A 21,022-nucleotide genomic window follows, 5' to 3' on the forward strand; every position below is an offset into this window, starting at 1 on the left:
GCTAGTTCCTTGGGGCCCCAATCACCCTGGGGACGAAATTCTAAACCTCTATAGTCTGTGCTCCTACTGAAGCGTGTAGCTGTGCCGCTGGATGCGTCTGATATCCGTGCGCGTTAGCCGTGTGCAGCCCGCAGGGAGGATGTCGCAGCTTGTATATGCATGTGCACGCTTTCGACATGTGCATGGGACACCGCGGCCGTGGCGGCTGCGCTTCCGTAGCACAAAGGCCGCAGCAGCGTTCACTGCGGGCCGTGTCCGGTAGTGGGAAAACTTTGGCAACAAAGCGGCGCAGAAGAGCCTCTCGCTGGCGCGACGAGTTTGCCAACCGCGCGTGCCGAGCTAGCTATTGCAGCTGCGCAGCCATTCGCGCGTGGCTGCCGTTATGTATAGCGGCCAAATACGAGTCAGACACCCGCGAGGTAAATGTGTCGCAGGTGTGTTGGAAGCTGGCTGACGTCGCGAGCACGCCTCTGGCTTCCACACGACCCCTGCGGGTATGCATGCCTTGCGCCGCTGATATGCAGCGGCACGCAGTACGCGCGCGCGCGCGCGCAGCATTGCTTTGGAAAGCGCTCTTAATTGACACTCTCTCCCGTCACGTTTCTCCCATTCTTTTTTTCCTCTCTCCCCGGCTGTTGATGCCGCCATTCTGCACGGCTGACCCCTTGATCGTCGTCGCCTGTGTTGCTGCTGCCTGGCGGTGAATTCTGCGGTGCCTCGGGACCGCGATGCTGCTCTCGCCAACAGTCGTGAGTACACGCAGTCTCTTTATTCTCGCGCTTGCCTGTGTAAATGGGCCGTCGGTGGCATCTCGCTCGCTGCGACAATGGCCGCTGCTCTGACGCCGGCACCCCCCCACCCCCCACCCCTTTACGCGCCCTTGAATCGCTAGGGACACGAGCTGAAGCCATGCGTACAAAGTCGGCCTCCTTAAAGCACGCGCCAGCCCCCTTTTTTTCCCGACCCGCACCCATATTTTTATACCGCGCATAAAGGCTTATCGTTGAACACGCCTGACCCATAGTCGAACTTTATAGGTGCCTGTATGTTGTCTTTGCTGGCCAAATTTTTTTAGCGTAGGAGGAACAATGAGCTCAGTGAGCTTAAACGAGCCCTTTTCTTTTTTCATTTTGTGCAGTGTACGTTTTGTATTTATTTATTTGATTAGTCTAAGTCTGTAATTGCTTCATTCGTAAAAGGAGACAGCGTCATAAGCATGCGGAAAGGTAGGCTGACGATACACGCACGCGCGCGTTCTGTTACCACTATACGATCCATAGGCTTGCGTTACTGAATGGCCACCTTCGTTGTGACGGCATAATGGCGTCGAAACTATTCACCGCGGTTTGGGATAGCCGTGGCTGCCGCTTGGCGCGAATTTCTTTAAGCAAGAGTTCATAAATATGGTGATTGAAGTGGTACCACCTACGGACGTTGAATATATATATATATATATATATATAAAGTGGCCGATGTATTCAGCGGTTCCTGCCGAATGCATATTCACCCGCCGCTGTGGCTCACTGGGCTGGTTCGATTGCCGGTCGCGGCTGCCCCATTTAAACGCTCGTGTATTTAGATTTACGTGCATGTTAGAGAAACACAGGTGGCCAACATGGATGCGGAGCCCTGCACTACGGCACTGAGAAAGCTCCAGTGTTCCTTTCGAACGTTAAACCTCAGGAATCATCTTAAGACATTCAAACCAACAGGCAATGTATGTATGGTCAGCTTGAGAGAAAAAAAAAATGGCTGTGGCTTAGGTAAGGTTAAGCCCAGGATGCGAAGCATACTAGCCTTTATTTTAGTTGTTGAACCACTGTTTAGCCTGGTGAACTGCTGTTGCTTGGCTATATTTGGTTCGGCTAGACGAAGAAACAACTCATGCATTACTTCTTCGCCTTCAAGAGTGGAACGCGACAGCGTTCCCGTCGACCCGCCAAGGGGTGTAAGACAATGGGCTACAGGGCAGCGACTACGCGCCCCGCATTGGACGCGGTGAGCGTCGAGCAAAGCAGCGTTCGGCGCGGCAACGAAATGTGCGCCTGAGCAAGAGACGCACGCCTTAGAAACAGCGCGTTTCTAAGGCAACACCGCATTCACTAGAGGCGCTTTTGTACCGCTTTGAAGCGTTGTACTCGTGGCTCAGTGGTAGCGTCTCCGTCCCACACTCCGGAGACCCTGGTTCGATTCCCACCCAGCCCGTCTTGCAAGAGTTGAGCCAAAGCCACTTCTCTGTCGTGACGTCACGGTGTCACGTGATTTCATGGTCACCGCCGCGCCTGAGGAGCTGGGTTGAGCCCTCGTAATATGCTTCGCATAAAAAGAGAAATGCTTAATGTGATTCGTTAGGTGGCCCTGTAGTGGTAAAAAATTACTACCGAGACCTCCGCGTCAATGTTTAGCTGTAATCAGTTCCGAAATTCCAATTTGGCGTAGCATAACAGGTACTTCTGAAGCACGCTCGCATGTTCGGCCTGCATGGAGCCTTATCTCAGGATTTTATGCTTTCTTTTTTCTATTCAATGTACAACTCGTACGTTCACGCTCGATATGTTCGTCGGATGGCCGTGATTCGTTTGCGACTGTTGTATCACTGCATTGGTAAGGGCTAAATGCTTGGTGCCTGCTCTTCTTGCGGAGGGAAAGCGCGTCCGTATGCTATCGAAGCCGCTCCGCTGGTTCCCTCGTTCTCCTATTGTGAGGCTGCTCAAGCTTAACCAGATGTGTCGTCGGGCTAGCGTACATACTAGTTTATTAAAACTATTCTCGACAGCAGCCTTAACGCGATGATGTGGATGTGCGGGTGCCCAAGCGAGCACGGCGGGCACCGCGATGCCACTGGCCCTCTTCATCGAAGCCAGTCTGGCCGCTTTTAATTCGGGAGAGGCGTGCCTGTGGCACAGTGGCGCCTAAACCCTATCGGATTCTGCGAGCAAATTCCTTAGGGGCGACACACCTGCCGTGGTGGCGTTAGAGGCTTTGGCGTTGCGATGCTGAGCCCAGGGGCGCGGGATTGAATCCCGCCGCGGCGGCCGCATTTCTGTGGGGGCAAAATGCGAAGATGCTTGCGTACTGTGCATTGGGTGCGCCTAAAATGAGCCCGGGGGGGGGGGGGGTCAAAATTAATCCGGTGTCCCCCACCACGGCGTGCCTCGTAATCATGTCGTAGTTTGGGCACGTAAAACCCCGGAATTTCCTTTCACAGCGAAGCTGGCTATGGCTAGGATCTGGCGGATCGCGTCCGCGCGTAGACCAACAATTTTTCATACGTGGGCCGATTCCGAAGACAGTGGAAGAGCACTTGGTTTTTTTTTTCTTTTTTTTTTCCAGGGGTACGTGATTTTCTTTACGAAATGTACACCCGTGAGCAAAAGTATACGGACCAGGGATGGGGCGCGATAAAGCCGCTTTTTTTCCTCAGCCTGTGAACGCAACTTGAAATTGGAGACTGCAGTCCAAACTTGGCATTGCGAACTTTTCAGTGCGCTCGTTAATTCCAGTTTATGTTTGTTAATTACGAAGAAATTCAGTTTCTTCGGCGACCCTGCGGTCTGTATACTTTTGCTCACGGGTGTACGTTGTTGAGTACGCCGTACTGGCCGCTAATTCGCCGTTCTGTGTGGGGGTCTGGCTTTCTAATTATATAAAACGCAGAAAGAGGACACTGGGCTGGCGACTTCGGCGTTAGCGTGAAGTGTGGCGATCTAGGAGCCAGTTGCACTGATGTTTGTTGATTGATAGCGTCACATTTTTGTTGACCACGCTGAAAGGTAGCGCAATCGTTTTTCATTGCTTGTATAAAGAACACGTGCTTATTCATTTTTTTTTTGCATCTGTGAGGCCTAATAAATAAATAAAAAAGCAACAATTGCCAATTCGTGGTACCATACTTCTCCAAGTAGTATGCAGTTCTACCTGCCAACCTTTACGATTTTATCGTAAAAATCTGAACATTTAGTGCTTGTTTGCGATCTTTGTATTCGCACCAACATTTTCCGACATTTATATGCGTCTAGTTGAGAGCAAAGTTGACTTCAAGGTACCTACGAATACAGTCGGTGACTCGATTTTTCACGGACAGATCTCTCGGGCCTTTCGGTTATTCAAACCTACCCGCCGCAGCGACGTATACTTGTGTATATCGAGAACCAAAATTTCCGTGCCATTACGTGAATATTTGATTGATGCTTCATAAGCATTTCGATTTGTGTATGACAAAGATAATTCGTGCTACAAGTATAAATGAGATTGCCGGTTTATATAAAGTTTGCGAATCCTTAATGAACAATCACTGTTGAGTAATCGAACAATTTTCTAGTATATTTCACCACATTTTAGTTTTTAGGGGTTTTTTTTTTTTTTTGACTGGGCTATGTTACATATTCTAAGGTTTGCAGCTATTTCATGCGAAAGTCTGGGCTACTTTCATGCGGTTTCATGTGCTATACAATCCGGACTTAGAGGCACCCCAACTCCACGTCGTCGCGGCATGTCGCATTATCTATCGGGTGGTAAATAAGCCGTAATTTCTCTGTCCGTATTGCGTATAAACTCCAGAACGCCTTCAATCCCGTTTATAGCACAGATGAAAAGAAGTGCTTCTGGGAGGACTAAGCAAAACTGGACAAGGGCGTCGCAGGTCGGGCAACTTTTTTTCTCAGGCGCCATTTTTTAGTCCCGGAGCCGTGCTCCTTCTTTTTCCCTCTGGTCTGCTTTTTTTTTCTTTTTTTTTTCGCCTGCGTCCACCTTGGGCCGTGCCCTATCTGTCACCAACTTCGCGGCCTTGAATGACAGCCGCTCGTCGTTCAACTGGGCGGCGGCTTTCCATCCGTTAGGGACGGAGAAAACTGCTTTTATAGTTCAGGTTTGTCTATGGGTATTTGAAATCAATTCTTCACTTCGTGGAGTACGCACACAAAAAGCGAGAAGCGGCGACATGGCGCACTAATAAAACATCGGTACGTTGCCGCTCTGCCAGTCGCACTCGCCGGCGCTTCCCGAAATGAAATGTCACTGCGTGCGCATGGTTATGTCCGTACATATTGTTATGCTGGCACATTAAATTTTCGAGATGCACTGTTTTCCTCATCTCTCAAACGGGTAGCAAGTGGTGGCCCCTTCTATGCAGCAGCATAAGCGAAGGCCTGGTTCAGCTGCCAACGGTGTCAGTATTAGCATCGCCGTTCCCTCGATAAAACTACGCGTTCTCTAAATGAGCGATCATACACGCAAAGTCTTAATCGAAGTCTAATTCATCGAAAACATGAATTGTATGCATAAAAGAGTATTTATCTATTTATTTTTATTGCCTCAGGTTGCAACATCAAATGCAACGTCACTAGTACCAGCAGTAAGTAAAACTACATCAATTAGGTGAACAATCAAAGCAGGTGGAACAATAAAACATGATGATCGTGTTAACATGGCTTGTCAAGGTGGAAATGATGTGTCGATCTTGGGTACGTACAGAACTCCGAACTAGTGAAGATATTCATCGGCGTATAACCAACACTCGTAATCATAACTGAAGAATAATGATAGTAACAGCTCCGACTATACGTATGTCTCCCGGTCGCCGTTTTCGTTGTTGTCCGCTCGCTCATACCAGCGCGACGTAGCGTGATACCACGGAGCAGCTTACATGGGCAATCCAGTGGGCTTTGCCAGGTTTTCACATTGGATGTCACCTACAGACAGGATATTTCAAGCAAACTATGAGCGGTCGCAGTACGCGTGCCGATGTAACAAATTTGCACGGCTTTGTACTGACATCGGCGCTTTTTGGTGAAATTATCTGCTCTGTAAATCGACATGTATATGCAAGTGCGGAAAACAGTTCTCTAAGCCATCTGATAGCGAGTGCGAGAAACGCTTTCTTGGGAAGCGGTAACACACCTAATAGCAAGCAGGACGCATATCAAATCAGTTGCAGCCGTGTCGGAGCAGGAATAGGACAGTTGTGTCGTTGCAATGTAACAACAAAATCAACTCGGTGCCCAAAGCTTCTATAGACAGTTGTCGTCGCCCGATTTCTTGATCATTAACGAATAAAGAAACGTACTTGCAGCGCTGACTTGGTGACGTGGTTACTTTTGACGTCATAAAGGCGCAGCTACAGTGTTCTAGAATACTAGTACACTATATTATTGCTAGTACCCTGTTGTAACCCGCCGTGGTTGCTTAGTGGCTATGGTGTTCGGCTCCTAAGCACGAGGTCGCGGGCTGGAATCCCGGCCACGGCGGCCGCATTTCGATAGGGGCGAAATGCGAAAACACCCGCGGTGTACTTAGATTTAGGTGCACGTTAAAGAACCCCAAGTGGTCCAAATTATTCCGGAGTCCCCCACCACGGCGTATTCTTGAGTCCCTCAAGTTACAAAAACAACCTAAATAAAAATGAGGGAACCACGCACCACCAAGCTATAACAGGTTTAAGCCAATCGAAAATGAATGAAGAGGGGTAAAAACCCAAAGTGTAATTTGAGAAAAAGCGAATTGCAGAAAGAAAAAAAAAACAAACGAGGTAAGCCGACATAAAATGAATACATATCAAAAGTAGGGAGCAGGTATTACCGTCAAAGTAGAAGTCTGCATTGGCACGGCATGTGTCGTCTCGAGATTCCGACCAGCATTTTATTAAGGCACAGAGCAGAAGAAAGGCAGAAAGAGGGAAATAGAGGTAGAAAAAAATTACCGACGATTACGTTACTTCCTAATGCGAAATTTGAGCGCAGCAAATAAGCTGTTTCACCTTTTCGATAGATTGAGGCAAAGAAATCGAGCAACACATGTATGCGCTATCACAGAATTTTTTTTTTATTTTTCACACGTATTCCTTTAACAAAGACATCTGATTGAATGTTGTGCTTCAGCCTCGCTTACTGCTGGTTGCTCTCGACGGCGGCGATGAGCCTCCGCTTCGGCGGCGCGAACGGCAGGGTCTTCTCGGCGGCGGCGCTTAGCCTCTGCTTCGGCGACGCGTACTCCTGGATCATCTCGACGGCGGCGACCGTAAGCTTCTGCTTCGGCGGCACGCACCTCTGGATTCTGACGGCGACGGCGCTGGGCCTCTGCTCTGGCAGCTCGTTTAGCAGCAGCAGCAGCAGACGGAGGACTTCCATCGGTCGTCTCGCTCATGGCTCATAAAGAACTGGCAGATAATTTCGCAGTGGCGAACGGCAGCGGCAATTTCGGCTCGGGCGGTGCACATATACAGATCCGCCGCCACCGATCTGGCTCTCTGATTGCCACCGCACAGGGGTTGCATTGGAGGAGGAGCGAAGAAAGGAATTAAGTTCGAGCCGGCGCTTTGACAACCGGAGACTCGCAGGAAGAGGGGGGAGGGGGGCGGCGTGTACACCCAGCGGCAAACGATGGGGGCAGAAGCGCGCGCAGCAAGCGGACAACACGATAAAGGGAGGAGGGAAGAGATAGCAGCGACTGACTGATGCCGCTGACGCCGATAGTGAGTCAACCCCAGCTGCGGAGTTGGTTTCAGGGACAACGCCGCCGATGCCGTATGCGTCGGCAACTGAAGAGCACCCTATCCGCCACACAAGAACAGGGGGGGGGGGACCCTTTCCTCCTCTTTCTGCATGGCGGCGACGGTGTTCTATGCAGTCACGTTATCTTGACTCTCTAGCGGCGTCAGCGGCATCCAGCGGTATCAGTCGGTCGCTGCTAGCGCTGGGGGGATGAAAGGGGGGCGGAGCTGGTTACGAGGCCGACGACAACGCCGACGACGACGCGAAACCCAGGAACGGACGCCAAAGAGCTGCGCTCTAAAAGAGACAGCAGAAAAAGGGAAAGAAGAAAAAATCTGGTAGACAGGAGAGGGCAGGACCAGAGGAGGCGTAGGCAGGTCCAGCAGGATGCCGGACCGCAGGAGCAGATCTTCGGGTGAACCGGACTGCAAGAGGCTGGAGACGGGGACTGACACTTGGTAGGTGGCCTCCCGTTGACTAACGCAGTGGTAAATGCGCCGAAGGCTCGTGGTGCGGCGCGCATCTTGTGCATGTTATCGGAGGTCTCAGGTTGGTCCGACAGTGCGCCGGGCATCAGAAGCAGAGCGCAGGGTCCACTTGACTGCAGCGCGACTGCATAACTGCGAGAGGCTTGAAAGCGGTATCAAAGCAGTTTCGGTAAGTGTATTATGGTATTATGAACATTCATCAAAGGAGACAGACAGGAGATGGACGGAAAGCAAAAAAGGGTCCGAGTCGGGAGGCCAGGCATTCTGTCTATAGTGCCCAGGAGACGAGCTCCACCTTAGTTGGCATAGCTAAGGACACTATAGAGCTAAAGGCGAAGAGCAAGGTGGGAGGAAGAGAAAAGGGAAAATGGAAAAAGAAGAAGAAAAAAACCCGATGACGAAATATGGATGGCTAAAGGCAAGATCATATTAGGAGGGGTCAGGAAAAGTGAACAAAGAGACGACGCGATAAAGGCGAGTGAGGAGTGCCCGTTTGCGCTGGTCGGTAAGAAGAGAGTGATAAAGGGCAGGTGTCACGGTAGGCTGGCGATTGTCTTCGAGGAGATGAGCAATATGAGAAGTGAGAGGACAGTCGTTGAAATAGTGTAGCAAGTCCGAGCAAGGGGGGCCACTTGCGCAGTTACTGTGAGATAAAAGATGAAAGCGGAAATAGTAAAAAGGCAAGCGGCCATGAGCGGTGATGAGGTGAACGATGGGTCTTTTCGGCGGGAAAAATGGAGGAATGCGAGTAACGTTTTTAATCCATTGAAAAAGTGCAGTGTCACTGTTTTCACGCGTCCAATGAACATTCCACTGGGCGAAGGAAAAGGCGCGCACCTTAGACTTTATGGAAGAAGGGGTGGCAAGGAAAAACCTAGAAAGTCCATGGGAGGCGGCGGAATTAGCAAAGAGGTCCGGCATCTCATTGCCATCGATGCCCTGATGTGCCGGCACGTGAAAAAGATACACCCGTCGCCAGGTAGAAATGGAAAGAAGGAGTTGTTTGATGTCCCGGACATATGTATTGGTAATTGTGAAAGTGTTCAGTGCAGTAAGCAATGACAAACAATCCGAGTAAATATGCAGAGAAGTGGTATGAGGCAGAGCCCGTGTGTAGGCTAGTGCCTCTAATAGCGCGACAGTTTCAATGGCGTAAGAAGTGGCACCGATGAGTTTAAACTTGCCGACCTTAGTGATATGGCCATATAAATGAAAAGGTAGGAAAGCAGCGCCAGCAGAGTGAGAAGTATAGGAGCCATCAGTATACAGGTGGTATACCGGCAGAGCGGTTACGGAGGGTACCTCTTGGAGTTGAAGGCGATGATGAAAAAAACTGTTTGAGGCGGGGATAACAGTCCCAAGGGTTCAGGGGGTATTTGACAAGCGACGGATGGTAGGTGGCAGAGCCGTAAAAAGTAAGAGCCTTAAGCGCGAATAAAGAAAAGTGTGCATTTAAACGGTCGAAGTCAATGGGGAGCGGTAGAGCATTAGTCAAAACCTGGAGAGACGAGGTACGCGTCGTACGAAAAGCGCCGTTGATTGTAGGAAGAAGAATACGTTGTATAGAGGTAATTTTTAGTTTAAACTGTGACGTGTGAAAATTCGGCCACCAGACAGGAGAACATATGTTATGGAAGGAAGCAGAACCTGATTATAGAGGAGGCGGGGAGAGCAGAGTAAGGCATCGAATAGTGCATTCTAAGGAACGGGAGAAGACTGAAAGAAAGAAGGTCTGCTTTGGTACGAAGATATGTTAAATGCGATTAAAGGTAAAATGTGTGTCAAAGATGACACCAAGAATTTTAGTACTGGACTTTGAGAGCGATTTCGTTAAGGCGAACAATGGGAAGACGGGTGCGCGAAGAGGAGTGGCTCTTGGGGAAGTAAAGGAAATATGATTTGTCAACACTGATAGTGAGTTTAGTGCTCTTTGCCCAGGTCGAAATGAGATTGGGAGTTAGAGATGCCTTAGATTCTTAGGCGCGACGATTGGCTGCAGAGAGCACGATAACAGTGTCATCGGCCTAGGCCTGCGCAAACACGTCCGGGCGAAAGGGGAGGTCAAGTAATCCGTAAATAACAATATTCCACAGCAGCGGACTGAGGGGTGACCCTTGAGGGCTGCCCAATGTAGGCGTGGCAGACGCCTCACCAGCCTGTCATCGGGAAGTGACCGCGCGATTCTCTAAGAAGGATTTTAGGAGATAGTACAGGTTAGAAGGACAATTACGGGAGCGTAAAAAGTGGAGAACGGCCGGGTGCCAAACACTGTCGAAAGCCCCTTTGAAATCTAGGCAGATGAGAATGGCGTGCAGTTTCAAGTCCTTATAGGTGTTTAAAGTTTTTCGAGTGCGGTATAAAGCGGTGGACGCTCTCTTCCCATGCGTAAAACCAAATTGACGTGGATGAAGTAGGTTATTGGAATGAAGAAAAAAGTAGAGTCGGAAATTTAGAAGACGTTCGAGAATTCTGCTAAATAATGAGTTCATAACAATAGGTAGGTAGGATGAGAGAGAGTCGGGAGGGCGGTTGGGTTTTGCAATAAAAATGACACGTCTTTTACGCCAATGAGCAGGGAAATAAGATAGATTTAGACATTGATTAAAAATAAAGAGGGAAAAGGTCGGGTGGGTGACGGGGAAAAAATGTGTTTTGAGCATGGGAAGAGTCAGTCCGTGAAGGCCTGGGGCAGCGTTGGTGTTGCCTGAATTGAGGGCACGGTTTTGGCACGTAAAACTCTATAATTACTATTTGGTAAACCCTGTTCTAGTACACTGTAGCGAAGAGCGTCGCCAGCGCCCCATCCGCGACTAGCAGGGTGCGCACAGCGGCAGCCGCCCTGCTGCCGCCGTTCTGTGGCGCCAGATGGCCGCCCACTCCACATGGTCGCGCTCGAGCTCCCTCTCCTGCCGCTGTGCTCCCCGTTTGCTTGTGCGTCTTAATCGTCGTTCTGTCTTTTTTTGACCCCCTTCGGCTCTCGGTCGCCTGCTTCGGTCGCGCTTTGTTTTCTTCTTGCCTCATCAGCCGTGTGGTCGCCCTCGTCGCGCAAGCGAAGCTTTCGTTCCTTGTTGGCATCTCGCTGCTGTTATGCCCCGCTCCGAGCGTGTTTCTCCCGCGGCAGCCATTAGGCTAATTGAATGTCAGCTGTCGAGCAGATCGCTGAGCCCATACAGGCCCTGACTTGTCACCTAGAGCTCGTAATGGCCTCCCGGCTTGAAAGCTCTGGCAACTGATTATTCCGTCTTGCGGCTCGCAATCTTTCCTGTCTGCGCATTGCTGCGGCGACACAGTGACCTTCGTCGCACAACACGGCTTGGGAGTAGGGGCGCCATATCCGGGACGTCCGTCGACACGCTAGTGGTGCCTGCGATATTTCCCGGGATGTCGGCGGCGCGCTGGTGCCGCTCTTGGTGCCTGGAACCTCGCGATACGCGCGCCGCGTTCGCGTGCGGCTTCGTTTTCGTACCTGCCGCTTGCCTATGTCGAGCCGCGACGGCGCCACCGGGTGATAAGCGCGCACTGTGGGCGACCTGTGGTAGAGTACTGTTGGCAGCCGGGCAACGTCTCCCAACCGCGCGCAGCATAGTGTTGTGTGCATCGGGCAAACACACCAGCTCAAGAGCAGCTCGCAGCAGGCCCGCTCCGCGTGGTGAGCTGATCCTTGTCGGTCGCCTGGACTTCGTCACTTGTGCCCCTATGCGGGCCCAACTTTGACGAATGCATTCGCGCGCGGCAAATGGGAATGCGTCGGCAAGCCGAGAAAGAGCCGTGCGCGCTCTTTGCGGGGGGAATGGCCAGGTTGCGTCCTGGGACGGGCCGTTTTATCGTCCTCGGCGGAGCGCTGCTTTTCGTTAGCGCTTAATCCTGGAACTGAGTGTGCTGTAGTGTCCCGCCGGGAAGGCACACTGTGCGCCGTTCCGCCCCATTTCGCATGCATTTCCACTGCGTGTCAAAGACTGGCGAGCGTTGAGTGTTCCCGCGACGACATCGTCTTCAGAGGCGGGGGAGAGGGGCTAGTGGTGCTAGGAGTGTGGCGACCTTTGAGGGGCTTTGTTCGTGACGAGAGGCATTTTCACTACACATGCGTGCCACATCGTATTGTATGCGCAAATAAACTCCCATTGTTCCCTCCGGTTGGCCGTGGTTTCGACGTGGAACGCGGTCGCGCCGCCTGTCTCTGCACGCAAATGCCCGATGCGTTCGACCCAACGGGTGCGCAGCGCCCGATGCAGCTGCGCAACGATATCTGTGACGTTACAGCGTGATTCATTCAGCTGCGGCTCTCGATTCGCCAGCCTTTGCGGGGGATTAGTTCTTGCGACGCGACGACGTTTTCTGGTGCGCAGGAGAGGCTGTCCGGGTGTTCGTTTCTGCGTTCCGCGTGCATCCTGCTCGATGGTTCGCGAGTCCCGTGGAATCGAGAACTGAGCATTGGAAGCGCGTGGCGTGATGTGCCTCTATACCATGTTGTTCCTCGCATCCCCAGCTGCTTCGTCCACCACATGGAATGTTTGGAACCTGGCCCGCGTCTCAGCGACGCTGGCTTTTATCATGTTTCATGTGTAAGAATTAAAGAGGCTGCATTGAATTACTGCAAAACTTGCCTCATTTGGCAAGTGAACAAGTAAATAGTGCCTTTGTTTTACGGACTTGTTCAGCGTTCGCAAAGTCAACGAGACGTTTTACTGTCTTGAAAACGAATCGTTTGTGCCGTTGCTTTGTCGCCGCTTTTCCTTGTCTCCGCTCGCGCGCCGCGCAGCGTCGAGTTAGCATACTGGTTACAAACGATCCTGAAATAACAACATTTGGGAACGGTGGTTGCAACTACAACCGGATGGATGAGCGAAATGGGATCGCCGCTGTGGAAACAGCTTTTCACGTTACCCATGCTACGTGAGCCAGAGGTGGAGCTTCAGCGATGGTTTACGGCCCTCGCCGAAGCGGCGCCTTCGTGCTCGCACTCTCCCGATTCCTTGTCCGCACCACACGCTCGCAACGAAGCCTCCAGCGACGTCCTCCTAGCGGTGGACCGACGAAGGAATGCGCCTTGTGGAGCGGCCAGTTCCCACGGTTTCAGGTGCATGCAGCGTCGAGCGAGTTCAAATGGCCTGCAGTCCGCAAGAGAGGCTTCGGTTGCCTTTTTCAACGTTATTAGTTCTTGTGTCCCCAGAATTCAGGCGTACTTTCCCGGTATTTATTTCTACCAGGAAATAAATTCTTTTTTTTTCTTCCAGAGAATATGTTTTACCACATGAACTCATCGGATCTTTTCTGTAGATAGTTTGTCGCGTAAGGCTTAGTCTTTTTTTTTCTCTCTCTCTACTATTTGTGCATATCTAGTTAAGTGATTTGGTTGACTGAAACATGCTGTATGAGTGCAGGTCTCTTTTCGTCGCTGTAGTTTTATCATTATTCACAGATCAACAGTTTTCGGGAAACGGTCTGCAAGCGCACGAAACTACATCGATATGACTATGCAGTGCATTTAATATTCGAACACCAATAGGATGAGGCTTCACTTGTAACATTATAAGGGTATATAGCTCCAATGAAGAACACAGAAAAAAAAATATTGGGTAGATACGACCCTGCGGTGGTTATCACCGGTAACTTTCCCAGTTAACTCACCTCAGTGGCTGCAGCGCGGAGTCTGAAAATGTCGGGCTCGGGCCTGGGCTTTCCCGAGTCATCTGCGTATCCCCACCTCCTTCTCGTTTGTTTTCGTCGCATAGGCAGGCAAAACGTACGCTATTCAGGAAAAAAAGTATAAATTAATATTTCTTGGGCGGCACGCACGCTCAGGCGCGTGGCCTTGGCCTCGCAGGCTCCTTGAATCGGAGCCTATGTAGTCTCGCAGCTGCGTAATAATTGCTGTCTTAGCTGTTTGATAATTTGTTTTCGCTGATGTTTCTAGCTAAAGCGGAATTCCCCTTCCTCCCTCCCCCCTCCGCCAAGAAAAAAATTAGCTTTTTTATTTATTTTATTTAGAAACACTGCTTGTGGGTGGTGGAGTGTTGTCGCTAGGCTTTAATCGGCGTTCCTTAAAACGTCAGAAAGCTAGCAAGTCGGCTTAAAGAGGCCTCTAAGAGTCGGAGACAAGATGAACTAAAGGCTGCTAAATGTAAATGTTATACCGTAGAGTAAGATCATTAAGCACTCTTCATCAGCTCCTAATAGCGACACGACACCAATCCTGAAACACTGATAGCTACGCGTACTTAGGCCTACTTGGGTATATTCTGGCGGTGTTGGGACCGTCGTGTGCTCGTGGCGCGCCTCCTAGGGCGGCGTCCAGACCTTGGCCCCTGGATGCGTGTTTCTCAGACGCGGTTCGTACTCGCTGCGTCCCAGGGATCTCTGGATAAACAGCGGCTGCGGTCGCTGACAGCAGTTTTCTGTTCTCTGTCAGCGGCCCCTTCTGCTGCTCTCGGACGCCCCCCCTTTGCGCAGCAGTCGACAGGGCCACCACCTATGCCGGCTGTTTAGCGGGTGCCCCATAATTCAGTGCCGTCGTATCTGCAACTTCTCCATCACAGTTTGTCAATTTACAGGACAGAAAGTAATATGCGCTCCACGGCAGCCCGCGCAGAAACAGTTTTTTATTCAGCTTAATTTTTTCTCCCAAGACTGTATGATGTGTAAATTGAATTTTTATGGAATTTTCTTACTGAGTTTCATAAACAGATTGGCCACCATGTTCTAATTGAAAATTTATTTCTGTGCGTCATTTGAACTCCTCTTAATAGATCAAAAGTTTGTAGGCTAGCTTCACTCTAATCAAAAAGAGATTTATGGAGAAACGGCGATTTTCCGTATGTTCGACCTTACTTAGAGTCCTTTTCCTACGGTAATTTTCCAAAACTCGGCAGCGGTTTTTTTTTTTTCTTTCTCGCTCTCTCTTTGATTATGAGCCCGCCCCAGTTCACAATGGCACTTTTACATATGAGCACATCGTACGTACACGAACAACAGAGCAACCCATACACAGAACAGATACGCACTACACATTGACATACAGAGACTGCTAACGCTACCATACTCGCAAGACGTTTCAACCAAATTATAAAGCCATGATGTTCCGACCTACAATGTAGTGCCAGTGGATGCATCTGTGTTCTACGTAATTAAACAATAAATTTCGACAGCATGCTTGTATGGTTATAGTAATCTTATAGGCAACTCAAGAGTACAGTCCTGTTACTATAAAACCTCATTACAATGCATGCCTTTAGATGAGCGACTAGCGAATCGAATGCCTTTTGATTTTTCACATTTTGAGTGTTCGGTAACAATGTGTATCGAGCGCGGCCCTATTGAAGAAAGCTACGGGGACGGAGCTTCTGCACGCGACTGTATTCGTACGCAGTGTAGTCCGGGCGAGGTCTGCACCGGTTTCGGTTTCTCCGACGTCGCGCAACTTCTTTAGTGAAGGCAGAGGCAATTAACTCGGCGTGAATCAAGTGTTTATACGCTTCCGATATGCACCGAGTTTCAAACAGCGAGCAGCACAGCCTGCTTCGGAGCCCCGGCCATTTGACCTCGGCGTCGGTTGGAACTTCGACGCACCGGCGGCGTCGGTAGAGCCGACGATTTCCAAATGGGTTCGCTTGGTTTTCCACGTAGACGCTGCGAACACTTGTGAGCTTCGACGGCTTTTTGCTGCGTCAGTAGCTACACGGGGCAGTTGATGGGCGGGACAGCAAGCGACGAACACTCGCCCGGAGGCGCGAGCGGTCGCCGCCTCTTAGACCGGTTACATATTAAACACGACCACCATACGATGGAAAGGGTTCGAGTGCACGAACTGTGGAGACGCGCCCTCTACGTTCGACCCCTTCCAACTAAGATGAACAAGGAGGACCATAATGACCGGCGCCAGGCGCGGGCGGATGCCCTGCACAGCCACTATGGCTCTAAGAAACACGTCTTCTACGTCGATATTGCAGGCCCCAACCACTCCAGGGGAGGATGGTACACGGCTGCAATCACACGCGAGGAAAGACAAGTGGACGGCCTCTCGTTCAAAGCACCCAGCTCAACGCATGCGGAGGAGGTGGCGATCGCCCTCGCAGCCTCCCATCCCGACTCTAAATTCATCCTCACAGATTCCCGTGGAGCCTGTCGTAACTTTCAATTGGGATGGATCACTCCTCTCGCTGACAAAATTCTTCGCCGCTGTATTGGCGACTGCGATCCAACTCATCGCTCAATAATATGGGTCCCCGGCCACCAAGGCATGCCAGGTAACGAAGCCGCCCATGAGGCAGCCCGCGGACTCACCGGGCACCAGGCATCACTTGGGAGGACCTTGACCCAGATCACAGCCCTCTTCTTTCTTTTAAAGACATTACTGAGCACTATCGTGCCGAACATCGCCGTTACCCGGTTCCTATGAAGGGACTGGGTAAAGCTGGCGAACGAATTCTCCTTAGGCTCTTTACAAACACCATGCTGTGCCCGGCGGTTCTCAGGCACTTTGACCCTTCTTTTGACTACGTCATAAACAACAACATAAACAATGACAGTGACGCCCAAATTGCACTAATTCTATGGTAAAGTTCAGTTACGTAAATTTTAAATGTTGCTTTCAGAGCGTAAGCTGTATATGGAAGAGTTAAAGGCATGTTCAGAAACACCCGATTAAGTTGTCTCTGTGAAATCTACACTCATGTGGTACATTATTTCGCGCGCTGGGCCCGTGTTTGGCAACGTTCCATTTCGTTTTCCTTTCTTTTCTTCGCACGCGGCGCGCCTAGTGGCCGATCCCAGCGAGCGAGGCATGTCCGAACCAATGGCTGGGATGGAAGTGCTGCGCCATCTTGCGCCAAAACACCAACTTCGAATGAAGTCGCCAAATTTAGCGAGATGTTCTTGTTCAGTGACAACCAGACAGCCGTGTGTTAGCTAGCATATAGCCGAAAAAGCCAAGCTAAAACAATCCGTTTGAGTGTCGGTGTCTTCGCAGTGTGGGTGTGCCTGGCGGCGCGTTGAAACTTGGCCTCAGGAAAATGAAAATCCTTTGTGCTATACAATGCATTACGCATGTTTTATATAAGCCTTGCGCGTTTGCGTATTATGCGGACCAGCTAAAGATAATTTGAACTGGCGCTCATCTTATAGGGCAGTCGGAAATAAAGCCGCGCTCTCAGCCGAATACATTAGTCGTATGATCTGTCGTCATACAATTAAGGCTCGCTTGTACGCCCTAATCGTAAATCTTCGTCGATTGCCGAAGATTGCCGTTTCACATTGTGACTGTTCTGCTGATTTGCTTTTGCGTTGTGTTCAGTGTGCCTCTTGGCCTTTTTCTTTGTTTTATTTTCTGTTCTCATACGAATCCGCAGGCTGAATTTTGTAGGAAATTTTAACCATATCTTTGTTTCTATTCTTATCTTCTGTAACCCCCCCCCCCCTTATGTAATACCCCGACTGGGGTCCTTAAGAGAAAATGGTGATGATGATGATTAATGGCAGAACAACATGCGTGTAACGTTAAACTATATTTCCCACGTGCTCGCGCTTGGTTACCGGGATGGTAGAGTGGCACGCTGACAAACGAGCTGCTTGCTTTCGTGAAACTTCTTGACAAGAAATATCTCATAGCAACCGTAATCGTAACCCAAATTTGCACTTCGGGTACTCTATATTCTGCACAACCACACCCTACAAATCAGACTTTTGCGGCCGCAAAACGCAAACCGACGATTAAGTTTCGGTTTTAGTCTACAGTAGCAGCCGCGGGGCTGTTTTAAAGGGTCGGATAATGTGCGATCAACAGAAATTGCGTTCGCAGCAATCATGTTCACGACGCGACTTGTGCAGATCAAGCCCGACATTTTTAAGAAACCATTGTTTGGCATTCAAAATATTGGTCGCAGTTTTACATTGACTCAATGGGGCAGCCCTAGTAATGGAGCTTATGCGAAAGATTGGTGGGTGACCCTGATCGGAAGGCCACTGCACACTTTTTCTTCAGTTTTTTTCTTAATAAATGTCAGTTGTTGTTGTTTTTTTGTTTTTGTTTTTTTCTCATGCCAAGATTTATGGAATACTGGCAAACATGCAATGACCAACTAATTATCAAGGCGGCAAGTTGAGCCAGTTGGTTAGGATTCATTGTAAGGTTCGTTACAGCGCAACACAAGACACGGGCAAAAGAAACACAGCTGACAAAAGGACACAGCGCCGTGTCGTCGTTCGATACCTTCCCTTTGTCCGTGTTGTTAGATATGGAGCTGTTTCCTGCGATTACTTCGAGTTCCCCAAACCACTTCGAATCGCAGCACAGCTAATTGAGGAATGCCGAAGCAGGAAAGCACATTCCAGAGGAGCGGCCGAGCAAACAAGTTTAAGGCAACAAGTTCACATGCCAACAAGTTCGTGCGCCGCCGGGATTAGCAGGTGGGCCTCGGACAATGGAGCATGAGCAGCCCTCCCCTTCTCCTCGTTAGAAGTGCATTGCCAGTCTGCGAGGCAAGACCGCAGAGAGCCGCCAGGTGTGACACCGCGACACGGGCGCCTACCATTGGCTGAAAGTGGCGTCATCGGAGCGGACTCTCCCATTGGTCAAACATGACGTGACTTACAGTGCTCGAAGGGTTTATAAGAAGCGTTCCAGAGAGACCAGAGCTTTCCCTGATTCCCTGATTCACCTCTCTCGAACTTCTTGCCGCGGGCCGCAGCGTCCGAGTTGCTGCCGGCCCGTAATGACGTACAACTGTTACTTGTCTCTCACCTCTTGTAAATAATGTAGAATAAATCCTCCCAAGTTTGGGTTTTCATCCCGAAGTCCCGTCCCTCAACCCCTACATCTGGTTGGCAGCGGTAGGATCGCCTCCGAATGCATCAGCTGGTGGCAGCGCTACAGATAAACCTTCGTCGAGAGAGATCCTAAGGAACCAGGAAGAGCGAAGAAGAGAGAGCCTTCGTCGAAAGAGGTCCGAAGAAACTGAGAGTAGCGAAGAAGGAGCGAGCCTTCGACCCAGGGAGTCCGGAGGAACCGGGAACAGCGGACGAATGGACCGGATGGCAGGGTGCTGCAACCGTAAGTGAGCGCGTGGTTTTTTTCCTTATGATTCGCCAGACTCAAATGTTGTGTGTTCATTTTGATAGTTCTGGGAATCGGGAGTTTGTTGCATTGTGTGTTTGCACAAATTAATTAAGGAAAACAGTTTTAACCACCTGTCGGGGCAGCTGCCATGGATCTTAGAAGGTTGACGAGGTTAGACTTGTTGTTGGTGTGCGACGATTTGGGAGTTGAGGTGGACGAACGGATGAAAACGCCAGCTATCATAAAGGCGATTCAAGATAGTGGCAATGATGAGAAAAGCATTGAGGTTGCTTGGGAGGTAATACAGGAGCCACGGGAGCGTGCGCGTCGTGTACGTGTGCGAGAGCGTCGTGAACTTAGGAGTGAGCGTCAGCGTGAAGAACGCGAGAATGAATGGAAGCATGAGCTTCAAGAACTTACTCTTAGGTGTGAGCGTCACGGACGTGAGAATCAACGCGAGCTTGAGCGTGAGGAAAAGTATGAGAGAGAGAAGGCAGCACTGATCAAAGAGATACAGCATTGTGATCAGTTATTGGCACAGAGACAACGGCTGTCTGAGAATTCTGTAAGTAGTACAGAGCGAAAGAATGAGGAAGTGTCTAGATTTTCGCCAAAAGCCGAGGAAAAGAGTAGTGCCTGGGAGATTGGCTCCAGATTCATAGGAAAAGGGAAAAGGCTAGCTGCTAACGATGCCTTAGTGGCAACAGAGGCCGTTAAAGGCCGTAGTGAGAGCGACGAGGTGCTGTGCCAACAGATGACTGTGGAGACAGCTAGGCCAGCTGCGAACAAATTGGCACAGTTACCGAGCGTGTGCGTCGCTGGTAATGTTAGCGAGGTTGCTAGCGAAGGAAAGGTACTGCTGACCCGATAGACACGAGCAGCCATGTAGAGCCAGATGTGCGTGCAGAAGTGAAGTGCGAACTGGACGATGCAGTTGAGAGTAGTTCTCGGGACGGCGAGCTCCGTAGTTCACGAGAGAACAACTGCATTGTTCAGGGATCAGTGCGGCTCTCCGCCAGTCTAGATAGCCTAGATAGGGATGATTCCGTTGTTAATCATTCGGACTGTGCGCGTGAGACAGCGATCGATACCGACGGGCTGTGTGCCGATGCACAGCGTGCGCTGGGCAATGTAGCAGAGGGCAGTTCGCAAGAGTGCGAGTTGTCTAACTCGAGTAAAGCCTGCTGCCTTGTGCCAGAGTCGGTTGAGCTGTCCGCCAGTCGAGGCAGAGAGAGTGTTGATTTAAATGTAAATCACTCAGACTGTGCGGGTAAGAGACCGATCCGGGCCGACGAAATGTGTACCGGCCAGCACGAGGCACGAGAAGGCGACATGAAGGCGAGTGCAAAGAGAAAGCGCCATAAAAAGAAGCGCGGTAAAGACCGAAAGACGGCAACTTTTGTAGCGCCGCCAAAGTTGGCGAGAAACCCGAAAGGGCAGGGCGCGAGGAAGAAGGTGCGGTCGTCACTGACGATGTTGACGCATCGAAAACGTTCGAGCCACCGGTCAAAAGGGGACCGCGAAGAATGTTCTGCACGGACGCGGACAAAGGGCACGAGGCTGTTAAACTCCTCGTCGTTCCGTAGTTCTTTTCATAGCTCAGCGTGCAGTTCGAAGAAACGCAAGGTGGCAGGACGAGACCAGGTGGGGAGTAGCGACGCGGTCAATCGAGTTTGTGTTGAAAGCGGGGCGCGAGGACGCAAATTGGCAGGAGACCGTAACGTCTTGGGGGAGCTGATAGTTAGTCAGCCCTTCTGTTGTCTCTCGGCAGCCAGAGTAGCTTTCAAGCCGCGACCACCGCGAGGACGGCTCAGAGTATGAGTCAGACATAAGCGTTTGGAAAGGGAGGCGAAGAGCCCTTCCGTAGAAATGGAGTGTCTTGTTTTTTTATTTTGAGCATCGGAAAGTTTTTCGCGATTTGAGACTAGGATTTCTTTCAATGTGTAAGGTTTGAGCTTTGTTTGTGTTTTCGTTTGAGAAGCTCCGTGATTTGAAAG

At 50.4% G+C, this 21,022-nt stretch overlaps 1 protein-coding gene across 1 annotated transcript in view; it reads left to right on the top strand.

The window, feature by feature from the left end:
- The first annotated feature begins 600 nt into the window (after positions 1-600).
- LOC135921945 (septin-7-like) overlaps positions 601-21,022 on the top strand; it is a 117,834-nt gene continuing 97,412 nt past the window's right edge. The window contains exon 1 of the mRNA XM_065456371.2: positions 601-749. Within this exon, the coding sequence (XP_065312443.1) occupies positions 729-749 (21 nt within the window). The 5' untranslated portion in view covers positions 601-728. The remainder of the gene's footprint in view (positions 750-21,022) is intronic.

The sequence above is a fragment of the Dermacentor albipictus genome, chromosome 1 (assembly GCF_038994185.2).
Source record: "Dermacentor albipictus isolate Rhodes 1998 colony chromosome 1, USDA_Dalb.pri_finalv2, whole genome shotgun sequence".
Lineage (NCBI taxonomy): Eukaryota > Metazoa > Arthropoda > Arachnida > Ixodida > Ixodidae > Dermacentor > Dermacentor albipictus.